Source organism: Natrix helvetica, assembly GCF_964273705.1.
Source record: "Natrix helvetica genome assembly, chromosome: Z".
NCBI lineage: Eukaryota > Metazoa > Chordata > Lepidosauria > Squamata > Natricidae > Natrix > Natrix helvetica.
In genome coordinates, this window is record NC_138554.1 from 123398814 (window position 1) to 123420807 (window position 21994).

Genomic DNA, 21994 nt, shown 5'->3' on the forward strand with positions numbered 1-21994 from the left:
ATCCAATAAAGATATTTACAGGCAAGCTTTATGCTGTATCCATACAGCATAAATAAGATAAACAAAAGCATTATTTTTTAAATTACTCTGGTTTACAAATGAGTCCGCAAATGTGGTCCCACTTTAATGGGAAAATATACTATTCAATATCTACAGTAATTAGTGAATAAAAAGCCAGATTCAAAGCAAGACATCAACTGTCAGCCACACAAATATTTAACTGAAGATATAATGATTTTTTTATAAACAAAAACATTTTATGAAGGAAGCACAAAAATATATTAAACTTTTTAAGAAACACTTTTATCGCTTCTTTTCTGAGGTTTACTTAAAGAAAGGGAAAGAGGGAGAGGGAGAGAAAAGGAGAGGGAGAGGGTGGGCAGAAGGGAAGTTTGTGTGTGTGTGTGTGTGTGTGTACTATCTCCTCTCTCTCTCCCTTCCCCCTCTTTCTTCTCCTTCTCTCCTTCTCTTTTCTCCTCACTCTGTAACTTTATATATTTGGGCAATGTTACTGAACTTTTTATGAGACACCTTTCCTTGTAAGCTATCATATATTCATAGCTCTCAGCATGCTGAAAACCAAAGTATTACCTACGGCAGAAGGCGAGTCAGTTGAGAACTTATCTCAAAAACATCAGCTTAGCCCAAGTAGGGGGGAAAATCTATGAAGATGCATTTTCTAACCATTGAAAGAAACTCTGCTTTAATTTAATTCTGAATTTACTGCAAACTAATATTAAATATACCTTGCTAAAATCTGCACAGATTTCTTTGTGGGAAAAAAGGATTTAAAAGTTGTTCGTACTATTTGAACAGAGAGGAGGAATAATGAATTTGATCCAACAGACTCAGGAAAATGTAAAGAATCTCAAAACCAATGGTATGATAGAAAAGTACAAATAGAAAAAGACATGGAAATACTTTATTGTTAGAAAAAATGGACAATTAAAATAGAGGAGAAAAGGAAAATCTGTACGTTTTTATAATAAATTCAATATTGCATAAATATCAAAAGAAAATGTTTAGTCTCCTGGTCTATGGTTTGTACCAGAACTTAACTAAAACCTCTTACGTTCTTTGTTCTTGCCCAGCTGAATGCCATCACATAATGTAAAGGTAAAGGTTCCCCTCGCACATACATGCTAGACTCCAAGGGGCAGTGCTCATCTCCATTTCAAAGCTGAAGAGCCAGTACTGTCCAAAGACATCTCCGTGGTCATGTGGTTGGCATGACTAAATGCCGAAAGTGCACGGAGCACTGTTACCTTCCCACCAAAAGTGGTCCCTATTTTTCTACTTATATTTTACATGCTTTTGAACTGCTAGGTTGGCAGAAGCAAGGATAAGTAATGGGAGCTCACTCCATTAAGTGGTGCTAGGGATTCTAACTGCCAAACTGCCGACTTTTCTGATCGACAAGCTCAGCATCTTAGTCACTGAGCCACTACATCCCTTTATGTGCTGTCACATAATCTTGTTCAATAATCACAGACTTCAAAAAATAATTAATTACTCAACATTTTAAGGTTATGTTGTATTTCCTTTTCTTCCTCGACTTACGACCGGGGATTCCCTCGCTGATGGCTAGCAACAGCCAAGCCGCGTCTTAGCCAATCAGGCGTGGCTGGGCTAAAGGTGGGCTGTTCTCGCTTCCCGGTTGGTCTCTCTGCTTGACAGCTCTTGTATAAATAGCTGTCAAGCAGAGGGACGCTCGCTTCTCTCCTGTACTGCCTGTTTGCTGTGTGTTAAATAAATAGTTGGAAGTTTCCTCAGCTGTGTCCAGCCTCGTTCTTCCCCACTATTCTTCACTGGCGACGAAGGTGGGATCGCTCTGAGGCCGCGGACACCGACGGAATCGACCACCGCGAACGAGCCACTCGAGTTTTCAGCTGCACAAAACTTCGAGCTATCATGGCCTCGTTACCCCCATTCGCTCCCTTTGGGACAGCCGGCGAAGCCTGGGCCGGTTTCCTGGAGTGTTTTGAGTGCTTCCTCATTGCGAATGGGAAGCGAAACATTCCGATAGAGGAAAAGTGCAGTTTTTTCCTCAGCTGCTGTGGATCCCCGATGTTTAACGCCACCAGGGCGTTAGCCGTGCCTCTGCCAGTCCATTCCCTTGACTGGGATACCATGATGACCAAGTTGCGAAGCCGCTACGCACCAACGCCATCAAAAATAGCACGGCGCTACGCTTTTCGCCAGTGCGTGCAAAAGCCTCATGAGGATGTGAGCCAGTTCCTCCAGTCTCTGAGGACCACGGCTATCCCATGTGAGTTCCTGGACCTCGACGATTCCCTGGTGGAACAGTTCGTCTGCGGGGTCAAGGATCCTAGGCTAAAGAGGCGCCTCCTAGCTCGGCCGGAGGTCACCCTGGCTGAAGCTGTCGCGGAGGCACGGGCAGCTGAATTGTCCGATCAATCCACCGCGGAGATGGTCCGCTGACAGCCGCCGTATCAACCTGGCCGCACCTGCCTCATTGACGAGTTGGTGCCCCTGCCAAGCCCCGCTGATGAGGAGGAAGAGCTCGTGGCCCGTCTGGCAGCGCTGCAAAGGCGCCGTACATCGCAACTTCCTCGCCAACCCGCGACTGCCTGCCTCGGCTGAGGGGGCAGCCACGACCGGTCAGCCTGTCCGTTCAAGGCGTCCATCTGCCGCCGGTGTTCCAAGAAGGAGCACCTGGCCCAGGTCTGCCAGGCTGCGTTGCCTCAGCACCCTCTCCAGGGCTCCGCCGGCCAGCAGACGACTCCGGGACCGCAGCAGCCTCGCCGCCAGCAGCGCACGAGAGCCAACTGTTTCGCCGTCGAGCCAGGACCAGCGGCCGCCCCTGCTGAGGTGGTCTATCAAGCCTCCGCAGGTGCTGACAGGATCAAGGCAACAGTCCTCATCGAGGGGGCTCCGTGTGTGATGGAGGTGGACTCGGGATCGTCCTGCTCCATACTGTCCTGGGCAGACTTTAATGTTATTTGCCCTGGCGTTTTAAAACGCCAGCTTGCCTCCAGCACCGTGGCCCTAAGGGACTACCAGGGGACACTTATCCCAACCCTGGGTTGCTATACTGTGAGGGTAGAATACGGGGACTTTTCTGGGTGTCTCCCCGTATTGGTTGTTGAGAAGCCCCTCCCCGCATTATTGGGCCTTGACTGGTTCCCTGCCCTGGGCTTGTCCGTTCATGGGGTGCATTCCCTGTCAGACATGCCCCCTGACGTGGCTGCCATCATCGCCGCCTACGCGGACGTGTTTGACGGACAGCTGGGGTTGTACAAGGGCACCCCCATCTCTCTTAACCTAGATCCCCAGGTTGCCCCCATTAGGCTGAAGGCCCGCAGGGTGCCTTTTGCCTTGAGGGCCAAGGTTGACGCGGAGATCGACCGTTTACTGGCGCAGGGCGTGCTGGAGCCTGTTGACTACTCACGATGGGAGACCCCCATAGTGGTCCCCGTCAAAGCCGATGGCTCCATTCGTCTCTGCGCCGACTTTAAGTCGACCATCAACCTGGCCCTCCAGGCAAACCCTTATCCCGTCCCTGTGGTACAGCACCTGCTCCGCTCCTTGGGGCAGGGCTGTATTTTCGCGAAACTGGATTTGGCGCAGGCCTACCAGCAGCTCCCGGTGGATGATGATGCGGCGGCTGCGCAAACCATCGTCACCCACCGAGGGGCTTTCCGCTGTCGCCGCCTCCAATTCGGTGTTTCTGTTGCCCCGGGAATCTTCCAGAGCCTCATGGAGCGGCTGCTCCATGGGCTCCCAGGCGTGGTACCCTATTTCGACGATGTCCTGATCGCGGCTTCCAGCCGCTCAGGGCTCCTCGAAATGTTAGGGAAGGTCCTCGACCGTTTTAGGGGCGCGGGTCTTAAATTAAAGGGCAGCAAATGTTCGTTTGCTGTGCCCAAAGTGGACTTCCTGGGTTTCTCCATAGACGCCCATGGAATCCACCCCACCCCTGCCAAAGTCGCAGCCATTAGGAACACCCCCGCCCCCGCCTCCAAGGCAGAGCTGCAGTCGTTCCTAGGGCTCTTGAACTTTTACGCGCCATTTTTGCCGCACAAGGCGTCACTAGCCGAGCCGCTGCATCGGCTGCTCGACCGATCCACGGCCTGGCGCTGGGGCAGCCACGAAGCGCATGCGTTCGCGGCTGTCAAAGACATGCTGACGTCAGAGGCAGTCCTAGTCCAATACAGTGACAGGATGCCCCTGACTCTAGCCTGTGACGCCTCCCCCGTGGGTTTGGGGGCTGTCCTGAGCCATGTCCTTCCCAACGGCTCGGAAGCCCCCATAGCTTTTTATTCGCGGACACTCTCTCGGGCGGAGAGGAACTACAGCCAGATCGACAAGGAGGCTCTGGCTGCTGTGTCCGGGATTAAAAAGTTCCACGAGTACCTTTACGGACAGCATTTCACGCTTTACACTGACCACAAGCCACTCCTTGGGCTTCTGGCCGGTGACCATCCGACCTCTCCCATCCTGTCTCCCCGCATGACCCGTTGGGTGGAGTTCCTGGTGGCCTACTCGTACGCCTTGGTCTACCGCCCTGGGAAGCATTTGGGGCACGCTGATGCCCTCAGCCGCTGCCCCTTGCCTGTGCCCAATCCACAGACTGTGCCGTGCCTGTCTGTTTTGGCCATCGCGGACCTGGCCTTGCCGCTCTCTTCGAGCGAGGTGGCTGCAGCGTCCCGGGCCGACCCCACTCTCTCCCAGGTGATGGCTTGGGTTCTGCGAGGATGGCCTGGAGGGGCGGTGTCCGACGACCACCGTCCCTACAGGGCCAGGCAGATGGAGCTATCACTCCACAGTGGGTGCCTCCTGTGGGGTGATAGGGTGATAGTCTTAGTGTTAGTGATAGTGTTGTATTTCCTTTTCTTCCTCGACTTACGACCGGGGATTCCCTCGCTGACGGCTAGCAACAGCCAAGCCGCGTCTTAGCCAATCAGGCGCGGCTTGGCTGAAGGCGGGCTGTTCTCGCTTCCCGGTTGGTCTCTCTGCTTGACAGCTCTTGTATAAATAGCTGTCAAGCAGAGGGACGCTCGCTTCTCTCCTGTACTGCCTGTTTGCTGTGTGTTAAATAAATAGTTGGAAGTTTCCTCAGCTGTGTCCAGCCTCGTTCTTCCCCACTATTCTTCAGGTTAAAGTAAAGCTTTCCTTTGTCCAGAGGAGATGGTCCAATTTTACATTACTTCACACTCCTAAGAACTCTCATAAAGGGCCAAAAGGTTATAAAATCAGGTATATGGCAACACTCTAAAAATATTTTTAATTTTAGAATATTTTTAGTATTCTAAAATATTAGTTTGGGGGTTCTGTAGGTACTATCTGGAGTTGCGACTCTTCCCTTGATATCAGTTAATCAATATAGTTATGTCTCTTAGCACATGTTTCAAATATTTCTGCAATTTATAGTATTTTAAGTACTATTGAAAAAAAGGCTGAGCGCCAAATAATTGAGGCCTTTGAATTGTAAAGACTCTTGTGAGTCTCCTGGACTGCAAATTGATCCAAACCAATAAGTCCCAGAGGAGTTCAACCCTGACTGCTCTTTAGAAGGCCAGATCCTGAAGATGAAACTCAAGTACTTTGGCCACCTAATGAGAAGGAAGGACTCACTGGAGAAGAGCCTAATGATGGGAAAGATGGAGGGCAAAAGAAGAAGGGGATGACAGAGAATGAGGTGGCTGGATGGAGTCACTGAAGCAGTAGACATGAGCTTAAATGGACTCCAGAAAATGGTAGAGGACAGGAAGGCCTGGAGGAACATTGTCCATGGGGTTGCGATGGGTCGGACACGACTTTGCAACTAACAACAACAAAGTAATACTGAGAAATATATGTGGAACCTTTTCTATTTTTAAAAAGCTGTTAATAAGAATGTGGCAGTATCACATTATTCTTCCAACCCAAATAATGTTATAAGAAAATCATGGAAAGGCTTTGGGCTATCAACAGAAGAGAATATTTATAGTTCAGAGTTGAACTGTGGGGTCCTTGGCATTCTCTGAGCTTGGTGATATTCTCGCAGATTTTTCATTACCAAAATAGGTAATATCATCAATGCATCACCTTAGCTCTGATAGTGTTACTTAGTTTGGTAATGAAACATCTGCAAAAAAACCAACCAATGCACCAAGGACATCATATGTTTTGGGCTGTTTGTCTACCTATTAGCATAATAACTCTTTCCAAAGAACAGGACCAAGTCTGTTGTGAAAAAGAAACTGTCACAGATAAAATTAACTTAGTAATAAAGACAACTCTGGCAGTGGCTATAGAGAAAAAAATTCAGAAAAGTTTCTCCAATGCATCCCTCTGGGACTTGCAGTTGGGCAGTTCCTTGCATTGCTGACCATCTACTCATTCCAAATTGACTATCTCATCTTCTTAGCTTTATAAGTGGTCCAGAGTAAAACTACTCTTAATTTTTTATATTAAATTTATGAACCAAATCTTATGAAACAGACTTTCATTTATATGGAATTTCTAAGTGTTTTGATATCTTAAAACATGGATTTCTTACTTATAAAGCTTATACATTCATCATTATTTTATTGAAGCATCTAAGAGTCTACTTTAAGTGCTGCTGCCTTCTGTTCTTTTCAAGCCATGAGAGCTAGCAACCAATACAGCCTCAATCACAGCTGCATTCTCAGCCACTTGAATGCCACTTAATTATGCCAGACTGGTACAAGCTTGCTATTCACAACAGAGAACTATTCTTTGGTCCTTATATAGGCAATGCCATACTTTAAAAATGAAACAGGACTTCATTCTGTGCTCTTTTATCATCCAGGTAAGAAAAATCTGCTTTAAAATGTAGGGTACTTGATAAATAATGCCTGTTCCGCCTGAAACTAGTTTCCTTATCTGAAAAAAAAAATACTAAAGGGATAGTTAAGCAGCCAAAGACACTTCAACAATATCCTTGCCAGGAGCTTCTATTAATAAAATATGAGAAAATACGTTCCTGGAAAAATTAAGATTTTCTATTAGATTCATTTTAATTAGCATTTGTCTAATGGTTAGCAGTTGAAATCCATAAACATTGACAAATAAATAAGTTGTGAAAGAAAATGTAGAATAGAAATCAGAAATGGTCATTCTGGATGCCATTTAACTAATCTCATTTGGATTTTCAGAATCAAAGCTAGGACATCTCAAATGAATGCATGAGGTACAAGCAATAAGACAAAACAACAAACAGTGAAACAAAGAGCCATTTGAAACACCATCAACCTTCATTCATTCGTTTAGGGCAGGGGTGTCAACTCAACTCAAGGCCCATGTGCTGGATGCGGGTGCTTAGAACTGGCCCACAGGGCGTGCCAGCAAAAACGGAGCTCATGGGGGCCGCGCTTAGCCCCCACAAGCTCCATTTTCATTGGCAGAGGGCTATCAAAACAAACTAAAAACAAAACAAAAAGAGAAATGTATTTGATGCAAGAAGGAACAGGAAAGGAGAAAGTGAAAGGGAAAATAAACTAAAAGAAGTAAAGATGGAAAGGAAGAAAAAAAGGGGAAGGAATAGAGAAGGAAAAAGAAGGGAAGGAAGGAAGGAAGGTGATTATAATGAGAGTAAGGGAGAGTCTCAGGGAAGTCCTGCCTTAGCACTTGGCCACCAAAGGTGCCATCCCCCCGATGAGTGACGTCAAGCTGGCCATGCCACCATGGCCACAGCCAGCCCTGGCCATGCCCACCCTGGCCCTCTGAGGTCAAACACAACCGAAATGCAGCCCTAAATGAAATTAATGATTTACAGAAGATTAATTTTCTTTGGCATTCTCTTCATAATTAGAAAGACTTTTTTTTTAAAAAAAAAAATACAATATAGAAAAGATCTATGTTCCTCCTTCAAGAGTTTTTCTCCTTTTATCATAATATTTATCACACACATTCCGATTTAAATCTCAGATTCAGTAATATCAGTAATATAATTACTATAAAAAAAAAAGTAGCTACTCGGTTAAACACAGAAAATAGAATTTTTAGTTTCGCAAGAACTAGATAAGTTTTTCAAAACAGAGTTCCATCTCTAGTTGCATGACTGCAAATTTCCTTCATGATTCAAGACCAGCATTACAGCATTTGGGATTCAGAATGTGTGTGTGAGCAAGTGTAACATAATCTTTCGTGTTAAGGTTGTACAACCTTGCTAAGACTCATTATTTTCTAACACTAACACAAACTAGTAGCATCTCAATCAGCATAAATAATAATTTCAACAATGATATGATATCTGGGATTTTTCAGAAAAAAAATATGTTTTGATGCCTCGAGAAAAGATATTGCTTCTCTCTTAATAATGCAGACTAGCATAAAGCAGATTTTCTATTGCTACAATTCAGGTCTCAAATATTTTATTCATATGCCTTAAATGAAATGGAACCTTCTTCACTGAAAACCTTCTGAGACTGAAAAAGGCTGAGCCCTAGATTTTTTGGTTTTATGAAAGGGCACAAACATTTTTATAAAAAATAAAATAAAATGTATTGGCTGCCATCTTGTTTCAGGGTAACTCTGGACAAAACTTAGTTTGTAAAACACTATTGTAATCAGTTTTGAACAAACATTTGTGAGCAGTTCTGCCAAATCTTGATAATTTCTTTGCTATTTATTGATTTTCTACTAGTAGTAAAATATCGTGAACTGGCCTTGAGAAAATGCATTAAACTACACACAGATTAATTCAGGACGTGTTTTCCCGAAATAAGATGCAGACTTATTTTCTTTTGACTCCTGAAATAAGCACTTGGCTTTATTTTCAGGGAGGTCCTATTATTTTTGAGGTGCAGGAGGCAGCAAGCGTGGTCACCGCATGGCAGCTGTTGTGTTGCAATATTTTTGGGGAGAGCTTATTTTAGCGCATGCGCTCAAAAGCCCAATTTGGCTTATTATCCGGGGAGGTCTTATTTTCGGGGAAACGGGGTAGTATATGTATCTTCATCAGCATACAAAATACAATAATAGAAATGTTTATTATTGTGGAAGTATACAGTGAAATTAGGTAATCTTACACTATAATGTGCAACTATTGCTCTTGTTATCTATAATAATAAGAGGGTTTGGAGAACTTACAGTCTAGGCATATATATTTATATGCCCTAATTTTTACACTATTCAAGTGTAATAGTTTAATATAAAATATTACATATAAAAAGCTAACATTTCTGTTGTATCATATTTGCAAAACCATGCCATTAATTTTCTTTTAAAAAACCTTAAAATGTGGTTTAACAATATATCCTGGATTCTGCTCTTTAGCTAGCAGAACTGTATTTTTGTAAAATATCTCTATGTTTTGATGATTAATATCATAATCTGCTAACTTCGTTCATGTTGCTGGAGGTGATGAAACCTGAATTAAAACATCAAAGGATCTTTTTACCTATGCTGAAATATAATATGAAATCCACTTCATTTTTACAGAAGATGTATTCAAAACCTTTGAAGGGGTAAAATATCAAACACTGTATTTCTGGACTGCAGTTCTTGAATTATGAGGGGAAAACAGCAAAACTATTGAAATTGATAGTCTCATCTGCTGGTTCCATCTTATTTTAGACAAACTTTCTTTGAGTATAGTCTTCTAAATCTTTCACTAAGTGCTTAAGCGCCACTCTTCTATTATTTAGACTTGACTAATTTTAATGTTTCTAAATATTCTCATAAAACATAAATTTATAAAATGCTCCATGTTCTCTAATCCATCATACTTTCCCAGTCAAAACTGTGTATTCCTTAGACTAGCTGTCAGATACAAGAAGGACTTGTAGACTAAGTAGTTCCCTTTTTGTTCCTCATTTATAGAAAGAAATCTTGCCAAACTGAAGCAAAGATATACTCAGAACTTCTGAGGGCTTGATCATTGCCTTGATCCTCTTCCTCCCAACCAAACTATCTAAACTTTGCTGTCTCTTTGTCCTCTGGAATGCAGCCCCTCCCTTCTTGTTATTTACATTACCCTGTACTATAGTAGCCCATGACAATGTGATAGAAGTGATGTTATATTCCTTTTCTTTTGGAGATACCAACAACAATGCATTCATTTCTGGCATGGCTAAACACTTTTATTTCCTATTAATGGGGGATATACTTCTTCCTGTGATATTTTGCTAGAATCACACTGTTTCTTACCTCATTGCCTTTGCTTACTCGTCTTGCAACAATCAGTTGAATCATTCCACGTTTATTTCCCTCTGTGGACATGGATCTACGCAAAGTTTCCATGGCATCTTGGTTTGTCTTTCCCAATAATGATTCTCCGTTTACTGCTATTAATTGATCATTCACTCGGAGTCTTCCATCCTAACAAGTAAAAAGAAAACTGAGTTATTAAAGTTTTTTCTGGCTTCATTAATTTAACCAAACAGAACAGTAAAAAACATAAATTATGATTTTTAATGCATGTGTATGTGTGTAAGGGGGGAGCAATTTTATATAAAAGTTAGATTACCATGTTTTTATCATACATCCAAATAGAGTGCATATATTGCATGTATTCATTCCTAAATTACAAGTAATATCAGGTATTCAATTCACTGGGTAATTGGGATAATAAATTTATCTTTCCAGAATTAATTTCTTAGCAAAAAGTAAAGACACCATGAATCAACTTCCATTGTACAGCTGTCAGTTTCCATGTAGTACACATGTAGTTCAAAATAATGTCTATGTTCAAAAATATCACATGAACTTTGGAACATTACAAAAACATATGTTTTAGTAAACATTGTTCTTATTGCATCTCCAATAATTGATGATCTCCTAATATAGAAGACTTCTGACAATTGTGATCCAAATTTCCCTTGTTAAACAAAGTGTTTAGTGAATCACACCTGATTTTATGACCTTTAGATGCAAATAATCTCCTATAACAACAAAAAAAGAAGATATGCTAGGAATAATTATTTATGATTTCACAGATTATAAATACAAATTTGACATGTGAAATGAAATCAGTTCATCACATTTCTTTCTTTTCTTGGCCCCTTTTGCCTTGAGATAAAGATCAAAAGTGATCTTAGTAGACCAAAGGTGTCAAACTCGTGGCGCCACATTGCTGTCACATGACTTTTGTGCCATTTTTTCCATTTGTGGAACTGGGGTGGGCCTGTGTGTGACGCATCCAGCCCATGGGCCGTCAGTTTGACACCCCTGTGGAAGATAGACACCGTAAAAAGGAGATGCTGACAGAATCTCTTGAAATACTTCTATTAATGTAGCTTTACAAAAAGTAGAATTGTTTATGTTGAGCATAACATTTTCAAACATTGTTGAAAATGTTTATACCATTTTATTTCCTGTCCGTCTACATCATAAGGGTGAAATCAATCAGATTGATCAAAACAGGATTCTCCCTCCATCTTTTTCATAGCCCAAACTACTAGAGAGGATCTCTTCTGAATCTCTTGCCCTTCCTATTTTGCTTTCTCTTATCTGTTTCTTAGACATCATTCCCCTAACTGCCTTTTCCCACATACCATTACACACTGACTGGAATCACCCATTATATTAAACCTTGTTGAATCAAAACCCTTAATGTAGGGGTGTCAAACTGGTGGACCTTGGGCTAGATGCATCATGCACTAGCCACCCTCACCCCCATTTTAGCGAAGAGGAAAAAAGTAATGATACGTCACGTGGCGACAACATGACACTACGGGTTTGACACCCCTGCCTTAGTGTTTTGCTTTAGCAAAAGCATACTGTATATTGGACATATTACAAATCTAAACTATATGATATTTTATTTGGACATCCAAAGTGGAGATAGCATTTGCTGAATCATCATACTAATTATTCAAATGTAAAACTGGGAAATGGAGGAAGTAATGATGAATAACAGGAAATCAATAGTGGTTTGCCTAAGAGATGCTGGATTATGGAACATTATCTGACATGTCTGAAATATACTTGCCTTAGAAGCTGCTCCGCCATTAATAATGGACTTCACAAAGATGCCAAGGTCTGCATGATTCTCTTTTGACCGGTTACCTTTCACACTGACACCAAGTCCAGCTGACCCAGAATCATTAAGTGGAACCTCAAAAGTGAGAAATTCTCTGGTGCCATCAGCGGTAAGAACAAGATCCTCTTCTTCAGGTTGCTGTTAAGAAAAAATCAACATGGTATTTTTTTTCTTTAAAAAAATCTTGTTTGCAATTATTCTTCACTACAACTATATAATATTTTGAAAAATACAATACTACTACTGTAATATCTATTAATATTCTGTAGGGAAATTTGTAATAATGGTACATCTGCCAGCACCGTCAAATAATTCCTAGAACCAGATGTGGCAGTCTGCGTGTATAAAAACAGAAGGGGAAAAATGGCTGTGTGTATGAGAGAAAGAGAATATATGCACATGGATTTAAACGTGGTGCTTTCTGGATTATTACAAAATACAACTTTCCGAACAGGAAACTATTATTGGATGCATTAAGCCTAAAGTTCTGCAAGTTCATTTGCCCTTTGAAATAGTGGCATTTGAATATCTATGTTTTCTAAGCAGCAAGAAAATTACAAAGAGCAAGCAAATGGATAAATACCAATTAGTCATTTGTGCAGTTTTTATTTTTCAGTTAGGACTATTAATATTATTCAAAGAAGTGACAGAAAAAAACCACCTAAAATACAGTCAGGTAACAGCAAGTCCTTTTACTGTAAGCACCAGAAAAATTCTATGCAATACTACTACTGCCAGTATAATTTTCTTTTGTCTACTCTCTTTTCACAACTGTTCTCTTTTCACACACTCTACCTTTGTTCCTTTAGTATGCTGCCTTAGATCCAAATAAATAATAAGAGATATCCACCCTTCCGAATACTACCTACAGACAGAGGCGCCAAACATACAGCGACAAAGATAAGATATATGCCGTTTTGCTACTGTATTTTAAACATTAAGCACTCTCACACTCTACATATTGTCATGTTGTGAATACATTTGCTTTTGAGCGAGGTAAGACTGGTGAGCAATGATTCGCTGCCTTAACAAGGAAACTCTGCAGATGTAGCCATTAAAGTGTCGCTAGATAATATCTATGTATTTATTTAAGAAACTTATACGTGTCTTCTTTTCAAGAGACGTTTTTCTACTGTGTGTGATGTGTTTTCTTTGCTAACATCGAGAGAAAATGATGACTCAATTCAACAGTGGATCCACATTTAAAATCAGAACTAGAGAATTCCCTTCTGCACTCTCTGCTTGCAAAAATAAATCTTAAGGAAAAAAATGATTTTTCCCACTAAAGCAAAACACTACTTTGTTAAGTGTTAAGGGTCAATACATTCCTTTGTATTGCCTCTTTATGTCATCTGCTTGATTATAGGAACACACACAAGTGCAGACAGGAAAGATATTTGGGGAAGGGTGGGTCGGAGGCAGTAGTAAACCAAATCACACAGCTTTTTTAAAAATTTTCCTTCAAAGGAGATTTTCTGCATCCTGCCCCAAATTGTGCATCAATAAATTCAATTATTAAATAAATTATCTTCCTAAATCTATGATTTGACCTAAGTTTAAACTATGATTTTAAACAAAACAGAAGAAAATATTAATATATTAAATATTCAGGTCCAGGGACTTAATATATTATTTTTAAAAACAGAAATATAATAAGCAATAATAATTGCACAACGTTTTGGAGGGAAGAATTTCTGAGTTTGGCAGAGCTAATATTTTAAAATATTAAAGGACCTCTAGAAGACAGGAGGAGGATTTTTATATGACATAATGTTATGGTCCTTAAATCAGAGAATGAACAAACCATAATTAATTCATTATAGTGACTATTTATTTATTTATTTATTTATTTATTTGTTTGTTTGATTGTTTATTTAGTGTTTCTGCAGAAACGATGCAGCAAATATGCTTAATTCATGTACAGAATTGCTTTCATGTCCCAGATTATCCTCCTGTTAAAGCCCCAAATGCCACCTAAAACTGATGGGATGTATTTACATATACCACTGATCCACAGTGCTGTTTTCAAATTCACCTAAGAACAAAAAGGATTCCTTTGCGTCGAGGATCCAGGTCACCAGGAAGTCATCCCGAAACAAGATGTGATGGCACTTCCCCTGGATAACTTAATGGTTTGGGTTACCCATAGCAAAGGTCCGACTTCCCTTATGATATTTTCATTCTGTTTCTTGCTACATGATTCAAACGCAGAAAAGAAGTCATCTTTTCCCCACCGCCCCCTCACATTACACCAGAACTATCCGTAGTTGCTTGTTTCGTTTTTTTCTTTTATACAGAGAAGGAAAGTCTTTGAAAGTGAAAGCAATTCCTCACATTCATTTGGAAAAGGCTGTTATTTATTTATTTTTAAAGTCAATTATAGCAGGAATGATTGAAAAGTATAAGTACTATTTGAGAATCGGACCTAAAAGTCTAAAACATAGTAGAATTTTCTGTTTTCTTTTCATGGAACAAAACAGTACTTACAGTAATTATATTAACATTGGCAATGTGTAGCTGTAGGCGGGAATTTCAAGATACCATTCAATGATATAATTCTGTACCATAGGTAACATAGATATGGGAAAAAGCTAAGGCACAACATATGTGGTGCTTTACAAAAATTTGAGCCATAGAGAATACAGTTGCATCAAAATTACAGAATTACAATGGCCTAAAACATAAATGTTGCAAAAACACACTTAGCTATTTATTTAAAGCAAAAAAAAAAAGTAAGAGTTAAAATTAAAAATTACTAAATTTATATTCTGCCAATATCTGACTTTGAGCAGATAGTCAACATACTGGAGAGTAATTATACCTGTTGTCAAAGTTGATAATTGAATTGGCATTCAATATTTATTTATTTGTTTTAAATACTTGCTGTATAATTTATTGAATTTTATTGAAAGGGAACTTGAGATGGAAAACAACAGAATTATGTTTAAAACTATTTTAAAATATAGAGCACTATAAAGCAGCTTTAAACTACTAGAAATGGGGGCTATATTTGCTTTCTTGATACTCCAAAAGTTTTCAGAGGTGAATCTCAGAACCTTATTACAGTAACTTTCTCCAAACTTACATCTTCAAGAATAGGTTGGACTGTGACTGCCATAAATCCCAGTTGCAAATTACATTTGGACTGAATGAGATGGAAGGGGAGGGGAGAGGAAGAAGGGAGAGGGGAGAGAGAGGGGGAAAGGGTGGGGAAGGGAAAGGGAAGTCTATTTAAAGAAATAAAAATAATAATGAGGCCAGGAGCTACTTTCTCATATTTAAGATTGTTTAAAAAATAAGTTAAGCACCACCAAAATTGTGAAATGTGGCATTTGTAACGTAGCAGTTAAAAGATTACACCATAACTTTTTGCAATAACTTCCATTTGATCTTGATGCTTTAAATTAAAACCTTCAGTGTGTCAATCAAAACAGGTTGATACAATTTTGGCGATTTAATGAACTGCAGAAGAAATTTATTGCATCTTGTTTTATCAACAGAAATAAAATAAAACATCTCCATCAATTTATTTAGTGCAATGACTGAAAACACGATTCAGCTCCCTCAAGAATAGTATCATACCACATCTGAAACAATTACAGGTAGTAACTTCACAATACTCTACTTAGAACTGCTGTTCTAAGAAAAAGTCACTCAGCTGAATGAAGCTGTTCAAGTATATAATTTTCAATAAAATTTGGTGAGTGATAAAGCTGTATAGGTGACTTCTCAGTCTTAAATTAAAATATACCATTGATACCCACAGCCCTGGAATATAGGGGTGAATTTTGGATGTCTTATCCCCCAGCTCACACCAAAGATAGCCCACACATTTCCACATTCACTCCACATTACTTTTGCTTCCTATGCCTTGTTGTATTATTATCTTTCCTCCATTCTTGCTTGGTAGCCCTTCCAGCAGCTGAAATACGTATTGATACACAGGAAATGTCAGTCAGAAGGTGAAAATAGCATGTCCATGCCGCATCTGTCATTTTTGCCTGAGGTAATGGACACCAGTCTGACAATCCATGTTGTACTTACACAACTTTTTACTGGCTAGCTTGTTATAGGGCAAATTTGCCTTCTAGAAATGTTTCTCTATTTTCCCCTCAAAGCAGAAAGGCACAGACATGTTTCCAAATGGCCATAACATTTCTCATTCAGTCAAAAAGATGGCAGATATATTAAAGTACAAATGTAAGAGAAACCTGTGTGGACGGAACAGATTTTTAGCACACTGAATCTGGCCATCATCGAAAGCTGGACATTAACCAAATACAGCCTAATAAATTGCATGAACCTCTTAATACGCCATTTTGAAGAGAGAAAGAGAACCAAGTTTCTATGCCGGGTGTATGACCGTAATGAAGATTTGATTTGACCAAATAGGCAAGTCATTTTAAAAAAAACAACAACTCTAGTTTAATATAGTGACATGGACTTCTTTTTAAATTTCTTACAGAAGCTGTTCATCAGCCAGAACTAAGTTGCACTGAACACATTTCAGGCCTTTGCACCCTCTGAAGCAGAGTTTGAGGGGGTAGGCTACAGAAGACAGGACAGAGTTGGAACAACATAAATCCAATATATGAGTTGAAATGCAATTATTATCAGTATATGATCTGTCTTCCTCTGGAGAGCTATTCTCTCAGACTAACCTACTTCGCTAACAACTACATCTCAGCCTAATTTACCTCACAAGTCTGTTGAGAGGATGAAATGACAGCCTCAAGTATATCTGTCCTGTGGAGAAGGGTATACAAATGTGATAATTGGATTTTTAGGGGATAGTCTGGGCAAATCCAGGCTTGTAATTCTCCTGTGATAGTTATACCCCAAACTCTTTGTTTGACAGGCAAAGCACATGAACAAAGCTCGTGAGATTTCTACTTTTTTTCCCCCTAGCTAGACTTCTATGACTTTACATTCAGGATATATTGACTTTGATTTGTTCTGGCAGAATTCTCTTCAAACGGTACTCAGAGCTACAGAGGGAATAGTTCTATTTTGCTCAGAGTATTCCCTAGCCAGAAAATGCATGAGCTTTTTCCATCTCAAAGTGCATCCCAGGATGTGCTGCATTAAGATTTAAGTTAAAGATTGTCTTCCTCTTCTAGCAAGGATTTATAGTGACCCCATGAATTCTAAATAAAATCTAACAAGTCATACATGGTACTTGAAATAGGTACAAATGAGAGGAGGAAAGGTTTGAACCAAGCCTGCATAGATGCAAAGATCTACTCTTGATACCAAAGTATAGCAGAACTTTCTATGACTGGAAGTCATTCTGGCTGGGAATTAATGTTTTTCTATGTGGAAAACATTAGGCTGAGAAAGCTAGAGAGTTAGCTTAACGTTATAAATGCTAAAGGAATGTTTTATTGAGTTGCTGTTTAAGCAATTACCTGGTAATAATTAAAACATGAAGCAGTTTGGAATATCTGTGTTGTCACATATAGTGTGCATAACCTAAGCAATGCAAGACAAATGACATCGACTTAAAAGAAACTTTCCACTTCTACAATGATGTCAGGTACAAAGTATTATCTGTTACTTGTTTTGTTATCCAACAAAATAAACTAATTACTTGATTGAGTGGACACATATTCATATCCAAGTTACTGCTACTTCAGAATTTTAGACAAGAAATAAATAAAGGTAGTCTGAAGGTAGTCCTCAACATACACCCACATATTGAGCCCAAAGTTGAGTGGGTTAAATGAGTTTTGCTAAATTTAAGACCTTTCTTGCTACAGTTGTTAAGTGAATAAGTGTAGTTGTTAAGTTAGTCACATGCAATCTGGCTTCCCCATTGATTTGGCTTGTCAGAAAGTCACAAAAGGTGAACACATTGTACCAAGACACTGCAACCGTCATAAATGTGAGTCAGTTGCCAAGCGACTGAATTTTGATCACATGATCATTGGGATGTCCCAATGGTTGTAAATGTGAAAAACGGTCATGTCACATTTTACACTGCCATTATAATGTGGGACAATCATTAAGTGAACTGTAAGTCAAAGACTATTATAATCCTGAGATTCTATGTTGTAAAGTATTCAGTCTAAAACAGATGAACCTCCTGCTAAAAGCATGTTGATTATTTTAAAGTGTAAGAGATCAACTGCAGTATAAAAAACCAGTAATTTGTCATTGCATTTCTGTTTCGGGATAATTATCTTAATCTTGTTTCAGTGTGTGTAAATAAATTGTTAATTATGATATGAGAAATATATGCCAATTAACCTTTGTCCTGTTTTTCAAAGTCAACAAAGTATTTTGCATTTTGAGTTGTATTTTTCTCTGTTTTTTCTCAACCTATGACCTGTTTGTTAGTTTCACTTATAGTGGTTTGAGAATACTTTGCCAACAGATATTAGCTTCAGTGATTGAGTCTTAGTGAACCCCTGGGAATCCAGGAAAATGAAAAGAAATATATTTTTGATGTGACTTTTCACAATGAGCTGAATTTCCGGATGCATTGCAAGAGAGTGCTGTGTACTTATCATTTAATACCATTAAATGATATTGTTTATCTATTGCATATACAAAAAATTGCATGCAATATTTTACTACTTACTGGTTACTAAGACTTATAATTAGCATATTCAAAGAATGTATACTATATTCGTACTCTTCAGGCAATGGCTGTTTGAGGTGAATGACAGGGCTGAACAAGCAGCATTTGGTGATGACACAATTTAGGCACTTGGCTTGCACTTATGATGTTTGCAGCATCTTCTGGTTATTGATCCATGTTTGCAATCTTCCATGCTGCCTTCCCATAAATAAAATCAAACAGAAAGCCAACAAGTAAAATCACAAGTTTTTCCCATAAGTTGCTCCTACTAGATTTTTTTCTCTGGGTTTCTCAGGCAATATATACAGGCAAGTTGAGACTCAACCAGAAAAGTAGGGGGGGAAACCCAGTCAATAAGCCCAAGCATTGAGATTATTTATGAAGGGAAAGTCATTGATAACAACTGCAGGAATTTGGTATATATATTTTAATGAAATGAAGCACTAGGGGTGACATGATATTGGCGACCTTACTACTTAGACGAGATAGAGGATAGCATTTAACCAGGGTAATATGTTTAATGCACAGTCAGTTAAGAAATGAAAAATAATGGGTCGAGAGATCCATGGTTTTACATCCAAGCAAGAGTTTCTTGAAAAACTGTCTCATAAGCTATGTAAAGCATGGAACCCAACATTGGAATAGGTTGGTTTATATCCTAAAATCTCCCTAGGATGATCTGAGGGACATTTTGGAAGCAATTAAGGTCACCCACATTAATAGGATTGTGTGTAGATCAAATCTATATAAAATTATAATGCAAATATTAAACTTTGCTTGAAGAAAAAATCTAAACATCATTTGTTCGCCTCGCTGTATAATGAAGTTTGCATCTCTAATTTATACTACAAAATAAAATCCATATTAGCATAAATTGGGTTCTATTATTTCAAACAGAAGGTAGATAGACTGATCTTTCATATAGCCATCATGGAATAGAAACTATAGGAAAGTAATGAGGTATTTCTTTTCCTAAATTCCTATCATATAATATATAGGTACTCAAAAGTGACCACAGAGAAACTGCCATCTAGGTAGGTGGAAAAGGATAGTAGTTTCCTCTACTCTTCCCTCCTCGATTAGTGACTTCTCTGGAATTAGTATCGATGCCATTTATATTCTGGATGTCTTCTAAACCAACGGGGTCCTTGGAATAAAGTTCTGTGAAGTAGCCACAGTCGCTGTCTGAGCCCTGTTCTCTTGCATCATTCATATTTTAGACGGAAGCTATCCATACTAAGCAGGATGAACAAGTAGAGGAATGTAGGCCTTTCCTCAGCTGGTTATCCATCTAGATTTATCTCTGGCTTCATATCACCTCTTAAGGCCTGACTTTTACAAAGAGAAAGAGTGTGATTGTGTGAGAGAACAAAATATTTTTGTCTGTGTTTTGTGAGACACATGGTTCTTAGTTTTAGCGGCAGATTGTTTCTTTCTTATGATTCTGCTCGTTATCCTATTGATAGATGTAAGCTCTCCAGAGGAATAATGGGAATTTTAGTCAAGTCTCTTCCCAACTTTCTTCTTGGTGTCCTCCTTATTTGTTGAATTTCTGCTCTCTAGTTCTTAAGGATTCTCACTGAAGGTCATATGGAACCCACCTTTGCAATAAGTGAATATCAGTCTGGATGTTTTGACTGATTGAAACCGTCTTTACAAATTTGTGCAGTTTCATTTTAAAGCTCTACATCCCACAGGAGTCACAAATTTAGGCTACGTTTAGATTATGAGACATGTATTTATTCAGATGGTCAGTGGTGCATCTTGATCACGGCATTTAAGCAGGGCTCTTTGCCATTTTTGTTGCCGTTAAGCAGTAATAAATGATGAGTAATTGAGAGGTTGAAACCACTGGCTTTAATCCAAAGTGATATTGTAAGAAAACGATATGTTTTAACCATTTAACTCACGGTACTGTTATTTTAAACTGCACTGGGATTGACGTTGCTTGACTAACACAATTTGGCAAAGGTAACCACCTGGCTTATTTCAAAATGTGAATATTGCATATGACGAATGCTTATTTTATCGTATCATATTATTTGGAATTGGTTTCCTATGACCAAATAGGGAGATATTAATTGCTGATGAGGCTGGCAGAAGCGTTCTCTGTGTTGATTGGGAATGTTATTGCTTTTAGAGAGATAAAGGAAAATGCAGTCTTTTGTCTTTGAATAATGAGAAAGCGGTCATGTTAAATAGGAGGTACATCCATTTGGGTGGGAGTTGAATGGTTTCAGATTTTTTAAAGTGAAATCTTTTTCCAAAATAGCTTTTAGAAGATGAGAAAGAGGGATTCATTCCCCCAATGTGTTTAGTTTCTTTCTGTAGCTGTTTATGCAAAGGTTATTGGGAACAATAATGCCTAGAACTAATGCAATTACCCCTCAGGAATAGTTTTATCTAACACACATTATCTGTTCGCTGCTTAATTTGAATCTCAGAATTAATCAGCGGAGTGTTGGTGAATGATCCTTTATTTGTGCTTAATTTGAGAGCAACTGTTAGCGCTGTAGTGCATCTCTGAATGCACCGTAAAGTGTTCCAGCTATTTAATCACATACACTTGTTTCTTTGTGGATGAGTATCACGGGCTGTGTTTGAATCAAGATAATTTGATGGCATAGTTCTGGAAGTACGTTTGTTTTTAATATTAAATTTGCATTCATATTATCACATAATTTTTGGAGATGGTCTGTTAATTCAACCCCTCGCCTAGTTCAGCATCTCACTATTAAAGAGTCCAGCATCATTTGAGGCAATCTGTTCCACTGCTGTGCAACTTTACCTTTAGATATCAGTCCTGAAGTCTTTCCTTCAAGGTAGTACCACAAGAAATACATGAATTCTACTTGATCCATTTAGGCTACAACAACAAAATATTGCAAGCCTGACAGTGTTTCTTTTCCTTTCCCACTTATTCCCAAGAGAGGCAAGGTAGGACCATCTTTCTCATGCTTTCTTGTTTTCTTGAGGTGGGCTCATGTTTTACTAATGGTTGCCACGTAACGTTTCTGCAGTATTCTAGCTTGAATCTGAGCAAAACAGACTAGAGAAGTGCTTTCTTCTGATCTTGTCAGTATTCTGGTTGATATAGCCTAGAACTGCATATAGAATAAAATAACAGAGTTGGAAGGGATCTTGGAGGTCTTCTAGTCCAACCCCCTTCTCAGGCAGGAAACCCTATAGTAGTGATGGCTAATCTTTTTGTTGTTGGATGCCAAAAATGTGAGGGCACAAATGCAATAGTGTGCATGCGTGTCGGTACCCATAATGCGAAGCAACCCCCCACATGTGCTTGCGTGCACAACCCAACCGACATCCCTCCCCCATGCTTGCCGCACTACTCGCCTCCAAGCTGAGCTTGGCATTTCCTCCGGGGGGGGGGGCAGTGGAAACCATTTTCGTCCTCCCCAGTCTTCAGGAAAGCCTCCTGCTCCTGGGAAGGGCAAAAAATA

The 21994-nt window shown here is 39.6% G+C and overlaps 1 protein-coding gene across 12 annotated transcripts in view; it reads right to left on the bottom strand.

Moving 5' to 3' along the window:
• The window catches only part of PARD3 (par-3 family cell polarity regulator), a 648562-nt gene that overhangs the window by 208385 nt on the left and 418183 nt on the right, over nt 1-21994 (bottom strand). For all 12 annotated transcript variants that reach the window (XM_081971096.1, XM_081971094.1, XM_081971102.1 and 9 more), the window contains 2 exons: nt 11903-12091; nt 10120-10290 (listed from right to left, as the gene is read on the bottom strand). In XM_081971096.1, the coding sequence (XP_081827222.1) occupies nt 10120-10290; nt 11903-12091 (360 nt within the window). The remainder of the gene's footprint in view (nt 1-10119; nt 10291-11902; nt 12092-21994) is intronic.